Genomic DNA, 19,265 nt, shown 5'->3' on the forward strand with positions numbered 1-19,265 from the left:
CTCCATAACAGTTGTATATGACTTTTATTTTCAGTTAAATTTATAAAGCGAGCAGACCCAATGAAAATTAAGCTAACAGGATCCATTGGGTATAAGACAAGGGACAACATACTTGTCCTTGAATAACTATACCAGGCTTGCAGCTTGAGACACCGTAATTCAACATGGGAACATGATCGAAGATAAAGAAACAGCAGCCAGGGCGATTGCCATGGTAATCTAGTGGCCTCATCTACCCAAGTTATGTCACCAACAAACTCATCAAGGGTAGGGAGATCAGATGAACACAAGCCTTCTCAAGAATGATACTCCACACTAAATATGGAAGACTTACGAAAGTCCATTTTTATCTTACAACTAATTAGGTCTGGGTTGTGTAGCTACAACAGCGTCAAAATGGCTAATAAAACATACTAGAGGGACCCTCATTACCATAGGAATGTACAAGATTAACCGGCTTCTATGTTGCTGTACTTAGACCAAGACTTACAGTAGTTCCCATAGTAACAGAGATATCTGTAAAAGACTCTCCAAGGATGTTGCCATAGCAATTGGGGAAATGTTTAGAGCAGTGACAAGGCTTACTCATGAGGCCACCAAAATAATCAGTTGAGCAGATTAAACAGAGTTAATGATGTCAGAAGAGACTGATCACACAGTCAAAGCACTACAGCACAGAAACAGGCCCTTCAGTCCATCTAATCTGTACTGATCTGTTTATATTGATTCGCATCTGGACCATATCCCTCTATACCCCTCCTATCCATGTACTTATCCAAATTTCTCTTAAAAGCTCAAATCGGGTGTAGGCCAAACTGAGGCGGCAGGGTCTGGGCCCCACAGCGTATCAAAGCGCCTGGATGTCGATTTAAGTGCCGGGCTGAATCAGAAAGGACAGAGTGAGGGACGGACTGGTTCGGTTTGCTGCACCGCTCTGTACTGAACTAAGGGTCTGTGGACAGGATGCCTCTGTAGACTTCAGCTCAGAACACTACATTGTTTGCATGATCTGTTTCTTTTCGTCTTCACATGTTTGATGGTCTTCCTTTTATATAATGTGTTTTTTTGGGGGTTTCTTTGTTTTGTGGCGGCTTGCCAAGGCTGTACAACATATACATACTTTGATAATAAATGGACCTTGGATTTCTGCTGGCAACTTGTTCCACACACTCACTACCCTCTGTATACTTATACATCTGCACTTGACTGACTCAATGCCAATAAATGGTTTGGCATGGTAGCACAGCAGTTAGTAACAGCTTACAGCACCAGTGATTGGGGTTTAATTCCCGCCACTGTCTGTAAGGAGTTTGCATGTTCTCCCTTGATATGTGTTTCCTCCGAAAGCTCTGGCTTCCTCCCATATTCCAGAGATAGGTGAGTTATTAAGTTGTGGGCATGCTATGTTAGTGCTGGAAGCATGGATGTTTCCCCAAATACATCTTCAGGCAGCGTTAGTCATTGATGCAAATGATGCATTTCACTTGCGTTTCGATGTACTTACAACAAATAAAGCCGATTTTAACCTTTCTCTAACAATATATGTGCAGTAGATGAAAATGTTGTACCTCATTTTCAAATAATGCCTACTTTGTGAAATTGTACATCATGCCTGGTGAGGTGGACAAGCCCCATTTCCAAGGTTAATTGAAATAAATTCTGCTTGAGCTAAGAACAGACCTTGTATAAATTACTTTGCTCCTGATGGCACTTTAATCCAAGATTCTTTTAAAAGTCAGGAACAAGGCACAAAAATTGTTGCTTCACAATTGTTTTATTAAGAGTTGATAGAACAGAAGAAAACTGAACAGACAGTGACAGGGAAAGCTACGAATAAAGAAGATGGCCCCTAGCATAATACAGCTATATTTTTACTATTGAGATAAACTTCCATTCAAATCTATCGATAAAAATAAACTAATTAGACAGTACTTATTCAATACTGCAGTACCCAAGTTAACCAATTAAAAAATACTTAATTTGTTTAATGCAAAACAAAGCAGCTTCCAGAGCTTTCCAGAATTATACTTTATATAGCCAGTAGAGGCATATTAAACTATTATGCATCTAAGACTACTTAAAGAACAAGCAGATAATTAATTGTTAAACTACAAAGAAAATCTAAGAATTAAACAGTTAGATCCAACACTCCATAACATTTTTGCTTGCCTGTAGATAAAATGGTAAATCACCTCTGTAGAAGAATTTGCCAAAAACAATCATGGTCAAAACGATTATCACCCATGTCATATGACTTGGCATATAATAATGATCATGATAGATTACACTCCTTTAAAACAGAAATTAATTTAATATTTAGAAAAAGTTGTATTTACAATACATATTCTTAGCAAAAGTCTTCACTTATCTAGATACCATACCTCTATGTTGGTTCTCTCTGGCTGATGTTGAGAGACTGTGATTTGGTTCTTTACATCTGTGTTAAACGTGAAATAGAAAAAAGAAAAATTCCATACTAAGACAATGTAAAAGTTTGTTCTTGGCAGATGGCACCTTTCCTTGTTGTTAAACCAGACAGCCACAGTAAGATTAAGACAGTTATTCAAGCACAGTAATATTTTATGATATGGAAAATGGGATATTTCTGAGGTAATTTCAGAATTAAGGTACAATACTGTGCAAAAGTCTTAGAGACAGGTGCAGACACATTCAGCCCTGAGACACCAGACAAGGTAATTTGATTCCAAACAATTGGTTTATTGATCATTATAGAACATCACTCTGGTGTTTCCCACTCCCTTCCCTCTCCCTTCCCCTTTTCTCAACCATGACTCCCCTCTCCCTGTCCCCTTTCCACTCTCAGTACCAAATGGAGACCCATATCAGAATCACTCACAAATGATGTGAAATTAGTTTTTGTTTTGTAGCAGTACAGTGCAATACATAAAATTATTACACTACTGTGCAAAAGTCTTTGCCACCCTAGCTATACAAATGTGCCTAAGACTTTTGCACAGTACTGTACATCTTCACTCTCTGGATCAAAACTCTAGTAGTTCTGATGGGAATGAAATTTCAGCCTACAGTGCCATTTACAAACATCACAAAGTTCATTCCTCATCACCAACACCACTGACTTGTTGATCAGAGAAGTGCGAGCAAGTTTTGTTTCCAATTGAAATGGGGAGTTTACAATGTGACTGCATGCCACTTGAAACATAATATTTGCAGAGTAAACCTCCCATCAACTGCATTCATTCGTGTACGATTACCAAGGGTAAATTGCTGTTAACCTATCCAATTAACAATTTAGATATTCAATTATATATTCAAATCATCCAAAATAATCTACAAAACTAAATTTATTGTAACAGATATTGTTTGAATGTGAGAACTGTACCTTCGATTAACTCTTGCACAGCTTCAACTGCAGTTTTTTCCTCCAGAACCTCGGGCCACTCAGTTTCACCTGTTTTCAATCCTTTTGCTAAAACCTGCGGCAAAACACGTGGGAAACAAGGTCACCAAGTATTTGATATAATTGAATGCAATGCTTTCAAAGCAATATTTATCTTTTGCACTCTATCTTTTGAAGTCTAGTTTTTGCTAATCTGTGCATACAATTTTCCCAATTTTTCCTTAGCTCGTTTACCAGCTCCGTTGATTTGTTCAAGTGGTGCGGCAGTGAGTATCAAGGCAAGGAAAGCCAAGCAAAAGTTGTGATGACATCTGAAAGGGTCCAGGGAGGCTTTAGAGAATGATCCTGGGAATGAAATGGTTAATGTATGAAAGATGTTTATGGCTCTGGGTCTGTATTCACTGGAGTTCCAGATCGAATGGACATGCAGAGCAGGTTTCCATTAGTGGGACAGTATAGGATCAGAGGGCACAGCCTCGGAACTGAGGGACTTCCATTCAGAACAGAAGAAGAAGAATGTCCTTAACTCCTGGTGGAGTCATCGGGGTGCCGTCATGACAAGCTTTTTGCATGTATTTTATCCATGAGAATGCATAAATCTCCCTCTTGAAGTACACAGAGCAACTGTGCTGCCAGATAATAACAACACAAACAGAACCTAGGACTATGTTGCTGCTACACAGCATGAACATAGATTTCACCTTCCAGTGAGTTTTTTCCCTCTTCCCCCCACCCCCTCACCTCTTCTCCTCACCTGCGCACCGGTGCCACTCCTTCTTCCCTTTCTCCTGTGGTCTACTCTCCTTTCCTGACTGCTTATTCCCCTCCACTGACACTGTCTGACTTGCTGAATTCCTCCAGCATTTTGTGTGTTGCTACAGTCAGTCAGATTCAGACAGAGGATGGAGTCTCCGTGCCATCACCCATCATTACAGAAGTAAGCTGACACTGAAAGCAAGTGGGCTACTCACACAATCAAATTACACATTTCTTTTTGAGGGGAGCAAAATAATCAACAAACAGAAAAAGTTCCAGCTTTATAACATCAACTATTAATGAAGTTTTGCTCTACATTTTTGTACACTCAAACTAGGAATCTCAAATACTAATAAATAGCATATATCACACTATTTCATAAGGTTAAAAAAAGAGTAGAAGACACTGTAACCAAATTCAATGCCAATTTCAAACTCAACCCCCTCAACCCTGTTCAACAATGTCCCCTTAATGTGCAAGAAAATTATGTTTCTTCATCAAGTGAGAGTTTGCAACACTGTTCAATGCAACACTCCAAGTAAATTTTTGAAAATGTTTGGCAAAACCAAGATTTCTGAACAGAGAAGGAACCCATGTACACCACTATTTTTGCACTACTAATCTACTTTATACTTTTTTGTAATTTATAGTATATTTTATGTATTGCACTGTACTGCTGCCACAAAACAAACTTCACAATATCTGTCAGTGATATTAAACCTGAATGGGATTCTGATTCTGCAATATATTCAGGCAGCAATTTACTTGATCGTGGCAATTCAGAAATCAAAGTGAAAGAACACGACTGCAACAGTTATGTGTAATACTTACAAGGAGAAATTCTAGCTCCTTATATATTTGAAACACAGGACTTCTCGGATCTCCAGGCTCCACTTTGATATTCTAGATAAATCACAGGTGCAAGGAATGAGAAATCTTAACTGATGACAAAGTGGTTAATTTTAAAACTGAGAATATAATAACAACTCATTATGAAAGGCATGTGTTCCTGGAAACTAAATCAACATGGTAAAGCACGCATAAAGAATTAACAAAACAAATACTTGCAGCAAAAGAGAAAGCAGGCTCCAGGCTAGAGTTTGCAATGTTTGTTCCATTATATGAAGTGATGATATAAAAGTAAAATTTTAAACAGGCAATCCCAGTGGAAATCACAATCATCTTAAACTATAAACACGGGCAAATGATGGGCATCCTGCTCACTGTGCCCAACTTGAACCAAAGGGCCTGAATCAAGCTGTATTGCTCTACAACTTTTAACATCTCGAACCAGACATGACGAGACAAGTTTGGAAAAGCTGTGTGCACGTTGTCCACTAAAAACCAGTGCTTCGCAGCAGTAGTCAGAGCAGGATTGAAGTTCATCACCGTGGGTCAATGATTGCCTGATTGCTGAATACCTTGCACGACAACTGCGGCTGCCACAGGAGAGAACAACAAAAAGACATAGAACTTCCCAAGTGAAAGATAAACTGTTCTGCTCACTCACCTTCCTACTCTTGCGATAACAGAATAATTTATAACATGCATCATAAATAAGCTTACCAAGGTGGCAACCGATGTGAGTGGGGGTACTTCTAGGATCTTAACCACAGTGTTCCAAGTTAAATCCACAATAATGCTACTCTGTGGCTCTGTGATGGTATTCTCCAATATGGAGGCACCAAACAAGTCATAGCGTGCATAGCCTTTGGTTGTTACCTGCATTAAGACAATAAAGTGTAAAGCTGGACACCGAAACATCAGTATGTTGCAAAAAACACACATTTGTCTCAATCTCAGTAAATAATAGCTCATGAAATGCTCCTTAAGCACAGTCACTGCTGTTTGGCTGTTACTGCATAGAAATACAGTGGATTCCAGTTGATTGGGCAATCGACTAATCAGGGAGCCACTTATTTGGAACAACTCTTTTTAAAAAAATAATAATAAATCGAGAAAATGGGCAGGATTCCATTTGGGACATTATGCCACTTAATTGGGACAGAGACTGCAGCCAAACATTTTCTAACTATCATCAGTCGTGTGGACGTTGCATGGCCATTAGGCACTACACCATCACGTGGGTTTGTGTTCAAAAAGCAGGCGAATACTAAACAGTAAGAAAATGCACAACTGTTTTGTTTTCACTGCCGTTTCAAATTTTCATGCTTGAGATGCCAGAAATGTCCAGGAATGAAAATGAAACAAATTTCATTACTTCAAGAAATTAGGAACAAAGAATTTGTTCTTCTTGAATGTTACAATGAAAATGAAAATTTGGAGGATAATTTTCATTAAAAGCACTATATGAAGGCAGTCCATTATCTGCACTAGGTGTCTGCGCTGATGTTGTTCATTTACAGTCAAAAGAACACAGTAGTGTACAATAAATGAATTCCTTTGTCAATAACTATTAGGAACTAACATACAATTTTATAGTACTATAGTAGTATTGATAGTATTCTAATTTGTTCTGAATTTCATTTAAATACATAATTTGTTACTCAGTTAAACAGTAGTTTGTCTTTTTTTAAAAAAAAACTTCTGAACTAGTTCCATGGAATTTCGGCTTAATTGAAAGGAGGTTGTGTCGCAATTAACCAGAATCCACTGTAGTGTAGTTTGAGTGAACATGCTGTATGTACATCAGTTGCTCAGTTTCCCATATTGCAACCCCCACTTGACTGCTAGAAAAGTATATTTGAACATAGAGAACTTCAGTGCACCCAAAGTTTGTGCAATTTATTGGTCACTACAACATCCAGCTTTAAGCTTGAAAATACTGTAGTCTAAGATGAAATTTTCAGCAAAAATTAATAAATTAAATTAATAAAATGGCACTATGGTAGCATAGCAGTTAGCACAATGCTATTACAGCTCAGGGTGTCTAAGTTCAGAGTTCAATCCTGGCATCCTCTGGCAGGAGTCTCCCTACGTCCTCCCCGTAGAATGCATGGGGTTTCTCTGGGTGGTCGTTTCCTCCTACCGTCCAAGGACATCCCAGGTAGGCTAATTGGTTATTGTAAATTGCTCCGTGATTAGGTCAGGGTTAAATTGGAATGGTTAGGGGGTTGCTGGGCAGTGTAGATCGAACGACCGGTAGGGCCTATGCTGTGCTGTTATCTCTAAGTAAGATGAAGAAAGAAAGAAAAACACTGCACACCCTCTAAAGATGAAGAAAAGAGAAGATGCTGGAAAGCTCAGAAGGTCAGGCAACATCTGTGAGAAAGGAGAATGAGCATTTCAAGTCAATGTCTGATCAGAATAGAAGTAGCAGATCTGAGAGCCTAGATCATGGTGTCAAATACAGAATCTTAAAGGTGATGAGATTTACAATAAAGATTCATTACCTAGAAGCTTAACTTTCTCTTTTGGATGATGATACACACATTTCCAACACATTCAGTTCTTATTTTAAAAATTGTAGCTTTGTCAAAGATATTTATAACTGAAGAAGGGGCACGAATACCTACAGCAGAACAAAGATGTCTGTCCTTGTGGGCAATTTTCAAATTTTCTAAGGTTGTGAAACTGCTCTTGTCAACAATTGGTCCTGAAAGAATAAGGAATTCCAGTTAAACTGAAATTGGTTTGTCTTAATCAGTATAAACCTAGAGATTATAAAATTGGAAGACATTTATATAATAATTTGACAATCTAATCAGTTAACAAAATAAAGTATATTTTACAGTTAATGTGAAATCTTACTCAATGTCAGCAAAACCAAGAGCTGATTATTGACTTCAGGAGGAGGAAACCAGAGGTCCATGAGCCAGTCCTCATCAGAGGATCAGACAAGATGAGAGTCAGCAATTTTAAATTAGTTGGTATTATCACTTTGGACAATCTGTCCACGTAAATACAATTATGACGAAAGCACATCAATGCCTCTACTTCCTTAGGAGTTTGGGAAGATTCAGCCTGACATCTAAAACATTGACAAGCTTCTATTGGGTAAAGTCCACTAAACCATTGAGTACATCTATACAAAGCATTGTCGCAGGAAAACATTATCAGGGACCCCCAATACCCAGGCCATGCTCTCTTCTCACTGCTGGCTTCAGGAAGAAGGTACAGGAGCCTCAGGATTCACACCACCGGGTTCAGGAGCAATTATTACCCTCTCTTTATCAGGCTCTTGAACAACATCATTCAACTTCACTTGCCCCATCAATGAAATGTCCCAACAATCTATAGACTTGCTTTCAAGGGTTCTCCATCTCATGTTGCTGATACTTACTGGTTTTTTTTCTTTCTTTTATATTTGCAGTTTGCTGTCTTTTCTAAACAAGTTGGTGAAGTCTTTAATCGGTTCTATTATGGTTATTATTCTATTATGGATTTATTGAGGATGCTCGCAAGAAAAGAATTCCACTACTTTGAATTACCACTACTTATCAGATTTACCTTCAGGCTATTGTGTTAAGTTCAATAAATACTATATTTGAAACAATGGGCCAAATGGCTGCCTCCCCTGCCTCAGTGAGTCTAATTCTCTACACACCACGATGAAGTCTAATGCTCTGGTGGAGGGAAGGTGTAGATTACGGGTCAATGGTGCAGAGTGCTTAGAAATATAGCAGCTTCTGAAGCAGTCCTAAAGAATGTCACCTGACTAATTCCTGAGTTGAGATAATTTTCTTATCGAGAGAGGCTAAACAGGTCAGGACTGTATTCTATGGACTTTAGAGGAATTAAGTGATATTTCTGAAACATACAAGATCTTGGGAACATCAAATGTTGGATGTTGAGATGGTTTCACTAGTTAAATGAAGGAACATTGGTTCAAGATAAGAGTCAATTGTTTAAAATTATGTTAGAATTTCTTCACATACGAAGAGGAGTTGTGCGATGTCCAAACTAGAACCAGTGCTGACCCCCCAGTGTTTGCTCAGCAGAAGACAAGCTGTATTATATGGTTATTGTATTCAACTGCAGACAGCTGTAACATGCATGGACTCAGGGTCTTGGACTATATTTTTTGTGTTACTGTATTTTACTGACATCTTATATGCGTTTGCTGTCTTATACATGCGACATATGCCTTGCACTGTGTGTGATTTTTGGTACTGGGTTTTGCACCTTGGTCCCAGAGCAATGCTGTTCTGTGTGATGGTATACGTGAGTATTCATGCATGGTTGAATGATAATTAAACTTAAACTTGTCAATCCCTAGAATTACGTACCCTAGAGATGAGAGACTACTCATTATAAGTTTTTATAGGTAGATAAATCTTTGACAGATTGAAAGATCTGGCACATAGAAGGAACTGGGATAGGTTATCCATGATCTTACTGAATGAAAGCTTGAACTGAAATGGACTACTCCTGCTTCTATTTCCTTTTGTTCTTGTAGGGGTTATATCTAAAACAGAATCTGTTCATTTTTTCTTGATAGGCTGCAGTTACACCTTCCAGTGGTAACCATAAGATATAGCAGCAGAATTAGGCCATTTGGCCCATCGAGTCTGCTCTGCCATCTTATCATGGCTGATTAATTTTTCTTCTCAGCCCCCATCTTCTGCCTTCTCCCCAAATTCCTTCAAGCCCTGACCAATCAAGAATCTATCGACCTCTGCCTTAAATATACATAAAGACTTGATCTCCACAGCTGCCTGTGGCAAAGAATTCCACAGATTCACCACTCTCTGGCTACAGAAATTCCTCCTCATCTCAGATCTAAACGGATGCCCTCTATTCTGATGCTGTATCCTCTGGTCTTAGACTCTGCCACCACAGGAAACATCCTCTCCACATCCACTCTATCAAGACCTTTCACCATTCAATAGGTTTCAATGAAGTCATCTCCCCACCCCACCCAGCCAATCTTAAGAATTCCAGTGAATCCAGGGCCAGAGCCATCAAATGCTCTTCATATGACAAGCCTTCCAATCCTGGAATCATTTTCATAAACCTTTGAACTCACTTCAGTTTCAGAATGACCTTTCTAAGGGGCCAAAACTGCTCACAATACTACAAGTGATGCCTCACCAGTGCTTTCTAAAGTGTCAACATTACAGCCTTGCTTTTATATTCTAGTCCTCTCGAAAGAAATGCTGACATCGTATTTGCCATCCTCACCACTGACTCAACCTACAAATTAACCTTTAGGAGATCCTGCACAAGGACTCCCAAGTCCCTTTGCACCTCAGTTTTCTTGTATTTTCACTCCATTTAGAAAATAGTCTACCCTTTCATTTCTTCTACCAAAGTGTATGACCATACACTTCCCGACACTGTATTCCATCTGCTACTCCTTTGCCCATTCTCCTAATCTATCTGTCTTTCTGTAGCTTCTCTACTTCTTCAAAACTACCTGTCTCTCCACCTATCATTGTATTGTCTGCAAACTCTGCCATCAATTCTGTCATCCAAATCACTGACAGATAACGTAAAAAGAATTTGCATAACGTAATAATGCAGTTAAGGCTTAATGTAATTATTTTAAAAGGAGCTATATTGTGGTATCTTACCAGAGCATGTGATGGTATGGAAAACCATTGACGTAATGTCCTTCCCAGTTTTAACAGGTTCAGCTCCAAACCAAACAGTGCCTTCGGGATCAGAGCCGTCACATCTAACCCATAGCATAGGTAATGCAGTAGGTACACTATCATTGATAAATTCTGACAGGTGCAGATTATGCCCCAATGTGTACCAGGAAGCTAACTGTCTGTGGGAAGGAGAAACAAACGGATAAACATTGCAGATAAGAACAAATACAAGAGGTAAACACTGAAGTCAAGGGTATCACAGACACACATTAATAATTTCTGATAGTTAGTGACTATTAAAAATTTTGGTTAAAGCATTTTAAAATAATTGGGCCAACTTGCAGATATACTGGTTACTGCAATCCTAAATCTTCAGCTTGTTTCCAAAGCACGGCAGGATAAATGATTGTATCATACATACAAAATAGTATTTCCTTTCTACAGTGGTGTTTGTATGTGTGTGAGTGTGGCACAGACTGTGATTTTATTTTCCCTTGCTCTTCCTTTCATTGAGATTTTGAGCAAGTGTATTAGACTGCTTGAAGATTACATTTTTCATGACACAAAGCTGGCTCCAGCCTTAACGAAAGATATCAAACCATCAGACCACAAGACAAAGGAGCAGAATTAGGCCATTCAGCCCACCAAAACTGCTCCACCATTCAATCACAGCTGATTTATTTTCCTGCCTTCTCCCCATAACCTTTGACTCCCCTATTAATCAAGCTTCTATCGACCTCCACTTTAAATACATTAAGTGACAGGAACCATTAGGCAAATTCCTGTATCACACCTCAAAATCAAAAGGACTCTGTTCTTGCTGCTAGTTGCATTATTCTGGAAATCACTTGTTGAGTGAAAACCTCCCGGGTCAAGTGCAAAACGATAGTCTTTCTCCCAAAAGAATGCCCTTTCATACTACCAAGTCAACACGAGAAAGTTCTGCAGAACGATTCATACAGAAAACTGCAGAAATGCTCATACTAATATAACTTCTCCTTCTTATTAACCTTCATCCTGGTTGTCATCATTTATCAATGATCAGATTGTACACCTTTGACATGGTCCTTCCCATTCATCATATCCAATTAAATCATCACATACAAATTAACTGTCATTACCCAATGGAAGGAATCACAACTCCATTAGTGTTATATTTTCCTCGCACGCTCACAGTTCTCTGTGTTTGATCTACAAGGGAAGCACTCATTCCAAAAAGAAAAGATTACAATTCAGAAGGAAAGCCCTCACACAAGTTTTTTTTTTTATTTTCTTTGAGGTCTTGACAAGTGTGAGTGTAAGAAGTGAACAGAATTTCTGCAAACCATGCGAAGTAAGCAAGAGTCAATTCTTTAAATAGTAAACAGTATACGTGAGTAACTCTGTCATTACTTTGCTATTACCTTGCTTTCATACTCGGAAGAGGCAATGGGCTCACATCCTCTAACTTGCTGGATGTTGCCTTGCTGGTTTCATTATCTACAGAGGTGTCCATGTCAGCTTCATCCTCTTTAGGTGGCTATGAGAGAAAAGGGCATTTGTAGTCAGACCAAGTAACTGAAGAAAACAAATATATTCTAGCTCTGTTGCCCGTGTACCACCAAAGCATCAAACCTCTGAAGCAAGGCTTCATCTAATGACTCAGAATTCCCAAATTCAATCTTCAGGCATGAACCGAAATAGTGAGAATTGCCAGTTAATCAGCTAGAGAGACATATCAGAGCCTAGCACAATCCAGACAAGATGAAACACAGCCAATTTTTAATCTCAGAGTAAAGTTAATTCATGGTCAATTTCTCCTGTAAGAGGACTATAACCTTGTCATGGTTTGGAGGCTTGTAAGCCTTAATAACACAGTGAACTATGTTGGCCGGAGTCAGGGCTTTATGCTTTGGCTGGTAGGGTCACCCATGACGAACAGGTCAAAGGGTAAAGGCCAGACTAGGAGTGATCCACTGATCCTCCAGGTTCGGGGGTTCAGCTCAGGGCTAACAACCCTGACTGGTAAAACAAAACTGTTACATTAACAGCAATGAAGAATTTTCCTACATGAGTGTAATGGTATTCCTGTCTCTCTCCACCTGGCTGGCTGACAGTAGTGAAAACCAAGAGGAAACTACTGACATGATGAAGAAAGCCTTGAACACCACCAGAGATGCCCTAAATGCCAGCAGGAGTAACTGACAGCAAGTAAGGATCAAATTCTATTGTTCCAACTTTGCCTAACATTATATCCAGCCACTAATCATCAAACACGAGGAAATCTGCAGATGCTGGAAATTCAAACAACAAAACAAAATGCTGGTGGAACACAGCAGGCCAGGCAGCATCTATAGGGAGAAGCACTGTTGACATTTCAGGTCGAGACCCTTCATTAGTCCTGACGAAGGGTCTCGGCCCGAAACGTCGACAGTGCTTCTCCCTATAGATGCTGCCTGGCCTGCTGTGTTCCACCAGCATTTTGTGTGTGTTGTTACTCATCATCAAACGTGGCATTTTCTGAGTGTCTATAATAACACAATACACATGATCAGCAGTGCAAATTTTAAATGCATGAAAATGAAACATGAAAAAAATATTCTTATATTTTAAAGACTGTCTCTTTGATAGGTTTTCTTCCTCTCATTAAGGGTCTGTAATTAAACATTAGACTGACTTCTTCCTATGAACAGTCAGTAGCAGTCACAATGAAAAACATTGTTCCTTTATTGTATGAAAGAGATAACTTCAAATTTTAATAAACCAGTTCTTCAATCAGTAAGGTAACAAGAAACAGTGATAAGAAATATTATGTTAAGGTGGCAGAAAATTCAACAATAAATATATTGTTACAGCAATTTTTTAATATTTATAAATATATAAATACAGCAATACTCAAAGGGGGTTACCTATGTCCAGTCTATTCCGCAATTTAGTTTTCGTGGCTATCAGCACTTGCTTCTGTCCCGCTTGCTCACGTCTTCCGCTCAAAAAACTCAACAGGTTTGTCTTTAAGTGCAGGATGCTAGGACTCAAGGTACCGAAGCAGTTTTGAGGGCTTTGTTGCCTCATTAGACAGACTCCGGGCCCGAACTCCAGCCTCCGCTTGCTCGCCGCCAGATGCATTGCCCAGGTGCGGCTGGTCGTGGGTGGGGTGAGAGGACAAGGTAAGGGCCGGAGGTCCCCGTACTGAGGCCGCAGCAGTCGCAGTCTGGAGAGAGTGACCGAGCGAGGAGTTTTAACAGGGCACATGCCCGCCCCCCCTTGTAGGATCCATCGGCCGATAAAAGTTTGGCTTGAGGTATGACTTTCAGTAGGTCACAGCGAGGTAGCTGCTCTGTTCCTTACAAAACCCTGAGCCTGAATTAGGTTGTCTGCGAATATTTTAGCCCCAGGTTCCCCAAAAACCTTTGATGTGCTAAACAGTTTTAGAGGCGACGCCCATCTGTCCGCGCTCCAGGCCAGTAGCAACGGCACTTCTCACTTCTGGCACGAGGTGGCCAGTTACCCGAGGCCAACCAGTGATCCCAGGCGCGAGGGTATCACTGCGTTTAGGCGACTGATGACCTCGCGTGCGTTCAAGTTCAACAGTGGGCATGACAGGGAATGAGGAAAGGTGCAGCTGACTCACATTGTTTCATATCGCCAAATCATATAGTTTCCTCGTGGCCCAGTAGCACATGCTTTGTGGCCCGGTACCGGTCTGTGGCCCGATGGTTGGGGACCACTGACCAACAGCACACAGCATAATAGCATATATGGTTACAATAGCAGAACAACATACAGCCACAAAGAAATTGGACACTTCAGGACCAATAGACTTATTTGGTCCAATTAAGTGGCTGTCCCAATTAGCTGAAGTTTCATGGAAATAGTTAAAAAGGTATAAAGAATACAAACTACTGTTTAACTGAGTACCAAATTATGTATTTAAAATGAAATATAGAACAGATTAGAACACTACCAATACTATAGTACTATAAAACTATTATTTTCTAATAGTTATCAAAAGAGGAATTCATTCAGTGTATGTAATAAACAAAATCAATGCGGACACCTAGTGCAGATATTGGACTGCCTTCAATCAGTGCAGTGATGATTCTATCCTCAAAATCTTCATTTTAATTGTAACATTCAAAGCGATTGTTGATACTTTCAAGTTCCTTGTACTTCCTAACTTGTCGAAGTAGTGAAATTGAAGTATTTGCATTTTAACTCCTAGATGTTTCTGGCATTTCCAAGCTTGGATGCTTGAAACTGCAGTGAGCAAAACAGTTCTGTTGTCTTACTATTTATTACTTGTCAATTTGACTGGTTCCAGAGTGGCCACTGTGTCTGAGGGTGCCACCATCTTACAAAAATAAAGGATCACTGAAAGACATGTGCTAAGCAGATTACTACTGCTTTGATTTCAGAAACAGTTCAAGGTCCACGTCCTTTCATTTGGAGTAACAAGAAGTTGAAGGACTAGGCCACTCAGTAACAATTTGCTTTCATTTCAGGTTTAATTTAATAGTATTGATGCTGCTGGCCCCCCTCTTTGAGCACACCTATATAGATGTCTGAGTGATCTGACACAGATTTATAAATTACATACTTACTGCCTTTTCTGCTATGAACACCGATGCATTCTCCTTCCAAAATGCACACAAAGGACTTTTATTCACTTCATCTACAATGTGCACTTGAACATCATCCTACAAGACAAAGAAATCTTTATCAAATCTCTGAACATCCCAAAGCACCCTACAAACATTAAAGTATTCAATGTAGAGAAAAAAGATGGAAATCTCAAAAAGTAAAATCAGATCTAAACTACCCAATAAACATTGAAATAGTAAAGATATCAATCATGGATAGGAAGGGAAAGGTACAAATGCACACTTCGTTATTACTAATTTGATATGTCACTGTGTCATAAAACAGGAGGTGTGCGCATGTAATTCCCTGTAATGACATGATCTTAATTTTAACCATAAAGTTCAATGCTGCCTAGGTTTATCAACTGAGAAATGTTTAATACATAAAAGATCAAAGAGAGGCAAGAGTAGACATTGTACTGCTTAAAAATGATACTGGCGAAGTAGTAATAGAGGAGCTCAATCAGTACTTTGCATCAATCTTCACAGTGGAGGGCACCAGTAACAGCCAAAATTCAAGACAGCTAGGAGGCCATTGCTCCTGCATCTTATGGTATTACCATTTCAGCATTGGTTTTGTCAGTGACATATCATTGATATTAAGAACATTTCCATTTGTGAACAAGCTGACCCACATACAGGACCCAGGCATGCAACTCAGTTGTCCATTGGGGATATTGTTTGGAGATACAGCGCAGTAACAGGCCCTCTTGGCCCAATGAGCCTGCATCACCCAGTTACACTCATGTGACCAATTAACATACTAACCCATACATTTTTGGAATGTGAGAGCAAACCAAAGCACCTTGGGGAAACCCATGTGGTCACCAGGCAAATATACAAACTCCTAACAGACAGCAGCAAGGAACTGAAGCCAGGTCACTGGTGCTACAACAGAATTACATTACCATGCTGTCCTCCTTGAACTCTTGTTCCTCTTGGAACATTTATTTGCTTGGCTGCTTTTTAAGTGCTTCTTGAAATTCCATGTTTCCCTTTTAGCCACTCTACCTTGAACAATTTTCCACAAATCTACATTGACCAATTCTATTCTGCTTATAACATTTCCAATAATTGTTTTCACTTTCCAGTTATTAGGTCAAAAGGTCTATGGTTCCCTGTTTTCTATCTTCCTTCTTTCATGAATAGTAAAATAAGCAGTTGCTAAATATACTAGACTTCAGAAAACTCTGATTTTAAACCTCTGTTGCCTTATGGCCATACCCACCCATGGGAAAGGCTTTGGGAATAAACCTCAAGGAAGAAATCCGGAGCCGGGGTCTCTGGCAGTTTGATGTTGCTTGCCCTTCCCCTGGACTACATCAATGATGTGGAGAGGGGGAACCCGCTGCATGGACAACAGCCGTTCTTCAAATCTTCCCACCCAGGCTTGTGCCCTGGAGGGGACACAGTCCGCTACAGGTGCAAACTGATGATCCCCTGGGATCGACGGCTGTTTACTACTAGTAGTCTATAATGAACTATTAATTTCAAGAACGCTTATCAAATGGTCATTTAGATTTTCTGAAAATCAGCTTTTGTCGCACTGATGTCAATTTTCAAAGTAGTCAAGTTCCTGGGAAATTAGGACAGAAGTGAATGTCATTGGTACTGCTGATACTGAACTATGTTCAACCCTATTTGGATGTGGACTTGGACTGTGTACTGTTTTTCCGTCTTATGGGTTTTTTTAGTATTCTGTGTTTTTCGCCTTATCATTCTCTTTTTTGTGTGTGCGGGGAAAGGGGATCTGGGGGGTCGACATGCCTGTTATATTTTTGGGTTTTTTTGTGCAGTGAGGAGGGATTTGGGGGTTGATAATCATGCGGCTTCTGAAGAAGAATTTCAGAGTTGTATACTTTGATAATAAATGACCCTTTGAAATGTGAAATAATTAAGCAATAGGATGTCAACAAGAAATAGCAGTGGCTGAAATTCACAATTAAGAGATAAATTGTGGGGACAGAAAGCATTGGTGGAAATTTTTAATATACAGCAAAAATGCAGTTCTCCTCAGCTGTTCAATGGCAGAGAAGCGAAGGACAAATTAGCTCTTCATTACCTCAAATAGCACGGGATCCTTTAACTTTCCTTTCTTCTCTTCATTACAAAGTCTGGGAGGAAGAAAAATATACTGAAAGACAAAATTAGACTCCAACAATGCTGTACATAAAGGTGATAATCTTCATTTATATTGCTTTACTGGAAGAATTTTCAACCATTCTAGAATTAATATACAGTCATAGAGTTACATGCCATGGACTCGACACTTCTGCCCATCTTGTCCATTCCAACAGTGCTGCCTCTCGTCCCATTTGTCTGCATTTGGCCACATCCCTCTCTATTCAAATATCTTTTAAACATTGGAATTTGTACCTGCCTCTACCACGTCTTCTGGCAGCTCATTTCACACCCCACCACCCTCTATGTCAGTAGTTCCCAAAGTGGGCAATAGCACCCACCCTATGGGACAGTAGAAGCTTCTAAAGTGGTGATAATATAAAGAGGGTGGTGGGGGTACGCTCGGTAGCAAGAAGGCAACTGAAGGATTACGGGCTTAATTTAAGAAATGAGTTACTTATTATAAGCATTTGATCCTCAGTGCCTCATAATTCATTACAATGCTCACATCTCTTGCTAAACCAGGGTTCTCTAAGACCTAGGTTTTGCTTGAAGCACGTTATAGTATTTTTAGAAAACCCTAGGACTCTCTTGATTCTATACCACTCTCTGATGCCCTAACATTTACTGTGCGAGTCCTGCCCTGATTAAACTTACCAAAATGCAACACTTCACACTTAGCAGAATTAACTTCCTGCTAGCCCACTTTTCCAGTTGACCTAGATTCTGTTATCATTTTAAAAGATTTTCTTCACAGTCCATTATCCAAATAATTTTGACATCACCCACAAACTTACTAACCATGCCACATACATTCTCATCCAAGTTGCTGAGAAAGAAGACAGACAACATTGGACTTATCACTGATGCCAGTGTACACTACTAGACAGGGACCTCTGACCTGGAAAAGAACCCTCCATACCACTCTATTCACAAACATTTTGTAACTTGGAACCTACGTGGAAAAATATTCCAGACTAGCAGGACACTGTTAAAGCCTTGCTAAAATTCATATCCGTCATGGGGCCTTAAAGATAGGTGAGGGGAAAGGTGCAGAGGAGAGATGAAGTGGGAAGCTGGGAGGTGAGAAGTGGAACAGCTAAAGAGCCGAACAATAACAAACTAATGAGGAAATCAGAGCATGGAAGAAAGTGGAGGAGGTGGGGAACCAGAAGGTGGTGATCAGATGGAGGGGTGAGAGGGTAGTCAGAATGGGGAACAGAAAAAGAGATCCTGAGTTCTGACACAAAACAATAACAGAATGGTCTCGGCCCGAAAGGGGCTGTTTATCCCCCCTCCTGCTGAGTTCCTCCAGCATTGTGTGTTGCACGGATCGATACAACGCAGTGTCTGAAATAACACTTCCAAAGAGCTACTGAATTAATCAGACCTCTCTTCAAATACGAACGGTATTTATCTAAATCTTTATCTGACATGTCCTATTCCTGTATCCTGCCAGACCGTAACTGTTGTCACAAGTTGGTCCCTGCGATGACACTCACCCAAGCAGAAAAGTTCGGAAGCTCCGCACGGATTTGAGAACCGCCGACTCCATCCTCGTCAGATTTCCAACCTCAGATATCCAACCTCAGATTTCCAACCTCGGATATCCAACCTCGGATATCCAACTTCGGATATCCAACTTCGGATATCCAACTTCGGATATCCAACTTCGGATTTCCAACTTCAGATATCCAACTTCGGATATCCAACTTCAGATTTCCAACTTCAGATATCCAATATCAAAACCAACTTCGGATATCCAACTTCAGATTTCCAACCTCAGATATCCAACCTCGGATTTCCAACTTCGGATATCCAACTTCAGATATCCAATATCAAAACCAACTTCTGTTCCGGAAAATGCATTTCAAATCACAACCGATAAACGCG

General features: G+C 39.8%; 1 protein-coding gene across 4 annotated transcripts in view; it reads right to left on the reverse strand.

Annotated features, from left to right (window-relative positions):
* Positions 1-19,197, reverse strand: part of zwilch (zwilch kinetochore protein) — a 50,826-nt gene extending 31,629 nt beyond the window's left edge. The window contains exons 1-11 of one of the 4 annotated variants that reach the window (XM_059953068.1): positions 19,044-19,195; positions 18,875-18,973; positions 17,314-17,365; positions 15,213-15,308; positions 12,036-12,151; positions 10,612-10,811; positions 7,612-7,691; positions 5,702-5,857; positions 4,967-5,038; positions 3,362-3,455; positions 2,382-2,437 (exon numbers count right to left, since the gene is read on the reverse strand). In XM_059953068.1, the coding sequence (XP_059809051.1) occupies positions 2,382-2,437; positions 3,362-3,455; positions 4,967-5,038; positions 5,702-5,857; positions 7,612-7,691; positions 10,612-10,811; positions 12,036-12,151; positions 15,213-15,308; positions 17,314-17,365; positions 18,875-18,927 (975 nt within the window). In that variant the 5' untranslated portion in view covers positions 18,928-18,973; positions 19,044-19,195. Of the gene's footprint in view, positions 1-2,381; positions 2,438-3,361; positions 3,456-4,966; positions 5,039-5,701; positions 5,858-7,611; positions 7,692-10,611; positions 10,812-12,035; positions 12,152-15,212; positions 15,309-17,313; positions 17,366-18,874 lie in introns of all 4 variants that reach the window. The other 3 variants (XM_059953067.1, XM_059953069.1, XM_059953065.1) reach the window with 3 other exon arrangements.
* Between the last annotated feature and the right edge of the window lie 68 nt (positions 19,198-19,265).

Source organism: Hypanus sabinus, chromosome 28, assembly GCF_030144855.1.
Source record: "Hypanus sabinus isolate sHypSab1 chromosome 28, sHypSab1.hap1, whole genome shotgun sequence".
NCBI classification, from domain to species: Eukaryota; Metazoa; Chordata; class Chondrichthyes; order Myliobatiformes; family Dasyatidae; genus Hypanus; species Hypanus sabinus.